We start from the raw sequence: 8,597 nt of genomic DNA on the forward strand, positions 1-8,597 counted from the left end.
TCATTCAATTTCTGCATCTAGTGTTTGACTTCGATAGAGGCAATAATTCGTTAACTAACTAAACTGTAGGATTTAGAAATTCCAGGCAGATTCCTTCTTTCTCCCGGCCATCAAGCCAACGCAGCTAAGCTCTTTTGGAATGGAAACTGGAAGAGCCTGCCCTGAACAGTAGCTGCCTCTCTGGCCGAAGTCACCCAGTCCAAGGCCAAGGAACTTCTGGTCATCCAGATGGATTGGCGAAGCTTCCGAACTCTCTGCCTTAAGTCTTCTACCTGACTTGGAAACCGCTATTCAACTCTTTGCACTTTCTGGGTACGGGCCCGAACCATCCAGGGGTCAGAGGCAAGCCCTGGAACACTCAGAGTTACGCTCCAGTCCATTTGAAACTAGGGCTGGGGGGGTGGGGTTGTGCAGTTGGAGAGTTGTGGGCAAGAAAGACCAGAAATGATCGTTTTTGTCACATCCACACCTCACGAATGAGTTTTTCCAGTCACCTCTAGGGCAGTTCTCTCAACAAAACCGAGGCCAAGCCAGCCAGACCGAACCCTGAGGTTTCTCAAACAAGCCAATATCTCGAATTTGCCCTCCTGTATTAAATTCGAAAGCTCCAGTTCCCGCCACCCTCTCCCTCTTCTACTAAGTGGGGCAGCCCTGACCGATAACCAGAGTCTTGAGGGACAAGTTGCCAGAGAGATATTCTAAGAAAAGACCCACACGAACCCCAAAGGAGTTGTTTGGGTCATCTCAGCACGTCCCCCCCCCCCCCAATCCTAGCTATCTACTTCCTTGAGCCAGGGTTAGGAAAAGGGCGTCCCCATTACTCTCGCCTTTGACCAAGGGCCAGAAAGGATGTGGAGGAGGGCCTGGCAATAGAGGGAATCACCCTAATGAACAGAGACGACGGAATGGTATTTATTACGGGAGATACTCGCTGCGTTAACAATGAACTTCGAGGAGGGGAGAAACTGGGCCAGTCAATTCGCTTAAACTGATAAAATCCCAGTGGGTCCCTTAGATACTTTGCCAGATTAGCCCCGGATACATGGGGAGCCTTGGAGGCCAACACCTCCCCTAATGCTAAAATAATTTTCTCCTCCCCCATCCCCCAAAGGGTAAGACCTGAGTCCGGGTTCTGTGGGAGGAAGGGGAAGAGGGGAAAAGCACTGGAGAAACCGACTGACTCCCCAAGGCCGATCAGCGGACTGGGAAAGTTCACGGGGATCTTTCCATAAATATGATATACTTTTGTTTCCAAAACTCTCCCTAGAATTATATAGAACGCACACTTTCTTAACCAGATTCTGCAGATATTTTGTTCTACCTTTCTAGTTTTATTCATTTCCAATAGCCCACCTACCAGTATACTATCATTGAAAGATTTCAAATTAGTTCTGGGATTTTTTTCAACTCAAACTACAAATAAATTTCCCAAATATAAAGTGTCCTATATTTTTTAAATTGAATTTTATCTTATTTGATGGTGTTATGGTCAATTCTGAACAAAAGTTCCATAATCTCTAGAAGATTGAAGAACAAACAGCATGGTGGGCTTTTATTTTCATCTCTTCGTTTTACCTCTCAATATTTAAAACCACATTTCCACCTATTTAATGAATTTTAAAAACGACATTTTCCTTATAAAATATTCACCTATTAACCTTTAAGTTCTCTCCTGTGATCCACTAGGTTATAACAAAAAAAGTAATTCCTTTTAAACACCTCATTTCTCTGAAACCGTTAGATATTTGTTTCAAAAATCTTGTCACTACGACAATCCTCATTCTCTTCCCCTCCCTTAAGAAAATGCCTGCACCTCCTTACTACAGATAAATCAATTTTTTAGAAGAATATTCCTATTGTGGCGACGCAGTCAATGAAAATTCTTTTTACAGTATTTGGAAGAAAATGTACTGCATCATTCGAACCAAAGTGAGCTTTGTAGAACGTGAGCGCGCCCTCGTGTGGCTCTCTCTCACGATGCAACCTGAAATTGGTTTCCCTCTAGATTTTCCTTTCCATAGGGGCGAACTTGCTACATTTAAACCCTGAGGCCGAGAAGGAGGGGTCTGGGGGGGGGGGGGGTTGGGGGGGACCACAAATAAACCACTGCCTGGTTTGGTATTTTGATATGAGGGTACTGGGATTTTAGTGGCTTCCCAATGTCAGGAACAAAGCCAGACCTTCAAAAAGCTAATAATTCGATCGTGGGCTTTCCCCTCTAATTCACTCCTCCCCCAAGGGCTGAGAGGTGTTCAAAAATGCATATAGAAATTCTATTAAATCCTGCGGTTTAATATTATTGAAGGTGCAATAATTTATTTGACAGGGCGACAAATTGGGTTAAAATATAATGAAAGACTAACTGTCTGGAATTACTTACTCCCCCCCCCCTTTCAAATGGCTCCTTCTCTCCCCCCCCCCCCGCCCCAAGTACATACAGTCTATCATTGGAGGAAAGGTGATAGCGACCTAAAATGGTGTTTCATAACTGTTCAGGAGACATTGTTCTGAGACGTTATGATCAAATAGGGCTTTGCAAAGAACTCTGTTGCCATTAATTTTCCAGAATGTTTGGAGGGAAATTAAGAGTATTGATCCTGAAATTAGGAATTTGCTCAGAGATTTATGGCAATTCCCCTGATATGATTCTCTTCAAAGTCATAAATGCGCGTGTGTGGGGTGTATGTGTGTGATAGTGGGTGGTGGTTGAAAATAACAGAAGAACCTTAGGGCGCCTAATTATTCAGAAAGGTTAAAGGTGATGACCTTGACATTTTGGAAGTTCAAAGGCATACACTTATGTTTTTGCTTCTTGCAAAAGACTGCTATTTTAATTTTATTTTTTCCTTTAGAGATAGAGTTCTCTGCTATCTTTTAGTAGGCTTTAATGCTGTTGTGGATTCATTTTTCGACTTTGGGCTTATAAGAAGCCTGAGTCGTAAGATCTACTTTGCCTTAAAAAAAAAAAAACAACAGCCCTTTCTCACTCCACTTTATTGCACATTGCGGAAATCTTTTTTTCGCCCACCAGAAGGTGTATAATATAACCCAATTAAGCTGTTTAGAACTTCGGTTTTTATGGTGTTGTCTAGACAGTTCAAGGTTTTGTAAACAGCTTAGCCAGGTCACGCAACATAAAGTGCAGAGAAGACCTCACTTACATTCTTTCACTTTACGAAATAAAGGCAAGGAGGAGATCTTTAGCACTGAGCTCTAAACAGGGGATTACCTTTATCTCCTTACTTTATCCTGACTGGAAAATAAGCAACACTACTCTGCAGAGGACATGGTAGCTCTTGAACTTTTTAGGGTGGGGAATTTAATTTTTTAAGGAATTCCTCTTCCTTTAAATCGTAAAAAGGATCAAGGGTGAATTTGTGTTTCCCATACATCTGCAAAAAATAGGGGAAGGGGAGAGGAATCCTCTTTTCAGAAATTCCAAGTTTCCCAAACTGGAGGAACGAATTATATTAGCTCTTTAGAAATCCCTGCCGCCTCTGTCCCATCAGCTCGGATAGAAGGCAGAGAGCCATCTTTGGTGTCTCACACCCTGAAGGGATTAACTCTGAAAGTTACATTGAAAAGGAGCCAGCTGGGGATAGAAATCAACCCTGGTTTTAACTCAGCTGCAAATGTTCTTCTTCCATTTTGGCTGGGGGATGGGATAGGGGGTTCCTGACAGTTCTCTTTGCTCCCTCAAAAGTCCTGTTCAGACGCTAAAGTTCTTCAAAGAGGAAAATTCATACAGTGCATTGAGGATGGAACCTTCGTTTTACTAGAAACCATTTATTCACATGAAAAAGACAGTGGCCCATGCGTTTATATGACAGTGGAAACTTAGAGAAAGATCGAAGGTACATTTCCCAGAGTTAAATAATCGCCATTCTTTTAGTGAGAGGTAACAGTTGACTCTAAGCTCAGAACAAAACACCTTAAGCAACACAGCCAAACGCACTACAGGTCCATCTGCATCACCACGAAGACTTAGGGAGATGGGGAAGGGAGAGGGGGAAACAAAAAAAAAAAAACACTTTGGTGGTAAAATTGTAAACGGATGTTTGGATTTACCATTTTCCCCTTATTAGGCATCCGATCCGCCAAGACACCGGTCTCTTCTGCAGGCATTGATCGCTGGGAAGTAACCGAGTTGACCGAGTAGAATGTGGAAAATGAAGCTTGGAGTTCCGAAGGGAAGATGAGTCACGTAAACCCAATGACTTTTTGCCTCGGGCGGGCAGGCTGAATGAAGGGAGGAGTGTGAGTGTGAGTGAGAGTTGGGGGAGGGGGGTGGGGAAGAGATTTCTTGATCTTTCAGAATAAGGGGTTCCCAGTGAAATATTGAAGTCGATCTCTGTTCAGTTTCTTTTCTTTCATCCTGCGATTCTGGAACCAGATTTTGACTTGTCGGTCAGTGAGGTTGAGCATCCGAGATAGTTGGAGTCTTTTCTCTTTGTTTATATACACGTTGAAGAAAAATTCCCGTTCCAGTTCTCGGATCTGGTATTTGGTGTAGGGGCACCTCTTTTTTCTCGATCGCTGGGGGACCACTGAAAGGAAGGGGAGAAAAGAAATACTAGAGGACTAGCTTGAGACCACCCAGCGCTCTCCTTCGCTACCCAGAGCACAACTTCGAATTCTCTTGTACTTGGCCAACTATGCACTGGTCTCTCTGGTCAGTCCCTCTATTAGGGGAAAGGGATCCTGGGGCAGGACGCTGGACTCCCCTTCTATAGATAGTGACATCCCCTCATTCTTCTGAAAAGACCGGGCGTCTCTACAGAAATGATATATGGTCCAGGAGAAATTAGTGTGCAGGCTTGTATAACTCTAATAGATGTGTGCGTAGATACATACACACATGCATATGGAGGGACCTTTATTTACATATGTATATTTGTACACATATATGCATGTGGAGGAAGAGCTGTTTAGATCTCTCGGTGCCTTTCCTCCAGTTGCTTGGATAAGGTCCAGTTTAATGACTAGCCGCCCCCCTTCCCTCCCCCATTTAAAAGAAACGAAGACCGGACGAAGATGCCTTTAGTGACCCTGCTAGCAACTGTTGCAAGACAGTTTTTCTTTCTCTTTTCAACTGCTCCCGGTCCCCAAAAACAAAATCCTCTTTGCAACAATTAATATCCTCTTCGAAGAATACCTTAAGCCCACCTAAATTGGTTTCCTATCGTAAACACACTTTACAACGGGTAGAGAAATCTTATAGGATATATAAACTCCTTCGAATGCTTATAAAATGGCACATAAAACGCCGGCTGCCAGAGGGTGGGCCCGGGCTCGGCTGCACCCCCCCACTCCCACCTCCTCCCTTCCCTCCTCCTTCTCCCCTAAACCAGGTCCCTACCTGAGCCTCCGCTCTTCTCCGCCCCCGCCTCCCCTGGGGGGGCCTCGCCACCGGAGCCGCTCTCCGTTGCCCCCTTGGGCTCCGGCCCCGTGGGGGCTTTGCCGCAGGGACTCGCTGTGGTCGGAGACTTCAGGCCGCTCTTCTCGGCGTCCCCCTCGGGCTCGCCGCTGGGCTGAGGCGGTTGCTGAGGCTGCTGTTGCGGCTGCTGAGGCTGCTGCTGCTGCTGCTGCTGCTGGTACGCGGGACCAGGCGCCGCCTCGTAAAACTGGTCGAAGCCCTGGGGCAGGATCCCATTGCGCCCCACGGTGCTGTAGAAGTTGGAGGCGGCGCCGGAGGGGCCGTGGGGACCGCAAACGGGTTCGGCAGCCTTGAAAAGCATGTCGGCCCTCCGGCTCCCGGGCGGCAGCAAGTCCCTATGCATCACCTCCTCAGCCGCGTAATAGGGAGCGTAACTGCCCCGGTATTGCCATTTACCGCGCTCCAAGCCGTAGTCCCGGAACGCCACTTCGCGCACCGGTTGGACGTGAGGCAGGTTGGAGGAGTAGGGGAAAGTCATTTGACAGGACGACGTCTGCGACAAGAACGAGGGCTTGCTGGAGAAATCCGAAGGGGCCACGTAATAAGCGCAGCCCGGCAGATACATATTGGCTGCGCTGGGGCCGCAGTCCTCAAACTCGGTCATGTCTTCCTCTGGGCGATGGCGAGCGACCGGGAGATTTCCGTGCCTTGAACAAGATCCATCTATTGCACAAGAGGCTTTGGACAGGATCAACTAAGAAAAAATCCCCACCGTGTGCTGACGTGCAATTCATCTTGATTGATTCTGGTGGTAATTATGTCACGTGACTCCATGGAGAAATGTCCTTATATCTATATCAGTCTTTCACCAAGACTTCCCGGGATCTCTCCTGGCGCCGAGGCAGGCACACACTTGGGGGGGAGCCCAAAAAGGAGGGGGAGGGGACGGATTTCTCCGCCCAGCCCTGGGAGGCGAGGAGACATAGGTAGATCCGGAGGCGAATCACCTGAGCGCCGGCGCCTGTTCAGGGCTCTGGCTCCACTTTGCAAGAGAGACAACTGGGTGCATCTGCAGCCAGCCTTCAGCCCCCCTCATCTTCTGCCGCCCAGGAACCCTCCTTCCCCGCTCTGCTTTAAATACACCGAGGTAACAGGAGGAGAAAAGTCCAGAGGAAGCGTAAGAACAAGGTGTGAAGGTGTGAGACTCTCAAATCTCCCTTTAAAAAAAACCAAACCAAAAACCCAAACAACCCCCTCCCCGTCCAGCGTCCCTCACCCCCAATGACCACCACCTTTTTCACAGTCTCACTCAAAGCTTGTTGCTTCTTGTTCAAGGGGCGTAACTGAGGAGCTACTCACTGAGGCAAAGGAAACCCTGATTTACATGTTAAGTCTGCTCTAAGAATTCGCTTTACAAGTCCTCTCCTAACCACCACACAAAGGTTCGAAATAAAGCGGGGACCAGTCTGACCTTTCATTAAATCTCATTATGGAATTCAGACAAGGATCTATCCACGTGCACCTTCATTCCTAATCTCTCTCTCTTTCTCTGCCTTGTTCTGTCTATCCCACCGTCTCTGTATGTCCCTCACACACAAGTGTGCACGAGCATACATGCACACACCACCCCCAGCAACATCCCCACAACCACCAGCACCACCACTATCTCCACTATCACCCTCATCACCACTACCATCCTATACACCAGCGTGCTAAAGCAAAGGGGGGGGGGGGGATGCGCAAACTCGCCACAAGTGCTTCTCTGACTCTGACATTTCTGGAACCTAAATGTTCCAGGGTTCAGGAGGAACAAAGGGATGGGGAATCCAATTCACTAGGTGAAGACACTTACGTTTTCACTTCTGATTACTCAACCCCCAAGATTAGTCATCATTCGTCTTTTCCCACTCTCCTGCTCCCTCTCAAAGGCACATCCAGGAGACTATAATGCTCCAACCCGAACATGTACTGGAATGGGAGGTTCTTTGGAAGCCAGTCCACACACTCTATCATCAAAATCTCTCTCCCCTCTTCTCTCTTACCCCCCACCCCCCACCTGAACTTGGTCACCTAGGATTGGAAACTATTATTCATTCAGGCAGCCTGGGCCCCAAAGCTCTAGGGCGAGGGTCGATCAGCAAACTGTAATCCCTATGCTTCTGCCGCAAAGACACAAGAGCTTTCTAATTGCCGCCCCAGCGTCTCTGAATTCTCATTTTCTTCTTTAGAAGCCTGGACCTAGATCTGTTCTGTCCAGAGGTGACAAACCTTACTACCTGAGTTTCACCTTCTAGGAAGAGTGTAGATTGCTTTCCAAAGTAAAGGAGAGAGAGAGGGACAGAGAGGGAAAGAGAGGGAGGGGGAGGGGGGGAGAAAAGAGAGAGACAGTGAGTGAGAGAGAGAGAGCAACTTCTCCAAAAAAAAAGAAATCTTGATTATTAAAGAGGAACTGGGTGGCGGAAGGGAAACTTCTGATAGGGGATCCCCTCTCCCCACCAGATCTCACCCCGAAACGCTGAGGCCTTAAAGCTTCGACAAACGTTGCGGGGAGTGGGCAGCAGCTCCTGGGAACTCACGGAGCTGGCCTCAGTGCCCATCACCTCTTCTGCCTACTGTGCCGAGAGCCAGGGAGGAAAGAGGTGGTCAAAGCTCATATCTAATTTCTGGCCGATATCTCTCTCCTCCCCACCCCTCTTTTCCCTCCCTCCACATATTCCGCCCCTCCCCCTCCTTCCCACACACTGCGCAAACAGGTCGATGGAGAGTGAGGCTGGTGGGCATACTGTCCTCCCCCGAGACAGAGCCGCCCCCTGGGGGTGTCTCTAAGGTATCCCCCTCCCTTCCCCGACAGCTCTCATCCAGGTCTCGGTCTGCCCGTCTCCTCTTCTCTCTCAACAGTTCTTCTTTTCCCCATCTTCCTAAACTCAGACCCCCCAAGAAGGTGGTGCTCTCCCCTATATGCTAACCTCGTCCCAATCCTTCCTTTCTTTTAGAGTCTTCTACTGCGCCCCGACCTCGTTCCTAAAATGGCTCCCCAGATACTCAGCAGCCGGCATAACAAGGAACTCTGCATACAGGGCGATTTCTCCCGGGATTCTAGGAGGTTCCTTTCTCAGCGGGAAATCTAACTTCGGAGCCCCCAGATTCTCTCTACAGTTCCTCTGGGTGGGGCAAAGAGCTCTCTCATGCAGAGGCCCTCGGTGCCCTTTTTCACCACTCC

At 48.0% G+C, this 8,597-nt stretch overlaps 1 protein-coding gene across 1 annotated transcript; it reads right to left on the minus strand.

Annotated features, from left to right (window-relative positions):
• Window positions 1–4,280: 4,280 nt before the first annotated feature.
• Window positions 4,281–6,580, minus strand: HOXD11 (homeobox D11). The gene is made up of 3 exons (XM_074215662.1): window positions 5,601–6,580; window positions 5,360–5,561; window positions 4,281–4,547 (listed from the first exon to the last, which is right to left on the minus strand). The coding sequence occupies exons 1-3, from the start codon at window positions 6,039–6,041 to the stop codon at window positions 4,312–4,314; spliced, it is 879 nt and encodes a 292-aa protein (XP_074071763.1). The 5' UTR covers window positions 6,042–6,580; the 3' UTR covers window positions 4,281–4,311.
• Between the last annotated feature and the right edge of the window lie 2,017 nt (window positions 6,581–8,597).

Source organism: Macrotis lagotis, chromosome 1 (genome assembly GCF_037893015.1).
Source record: "Macrotis lagotis isolate mMagLag1 chromosome 1, bilby.v1.9.chrom.fasta, whole genome shotgun sequence".
NCBI lineage: Eukaryota > Metazoa > Chordata > Mammalia > Peramelemorphia > Peramelidae > Macrotis > Macrotis lagotis.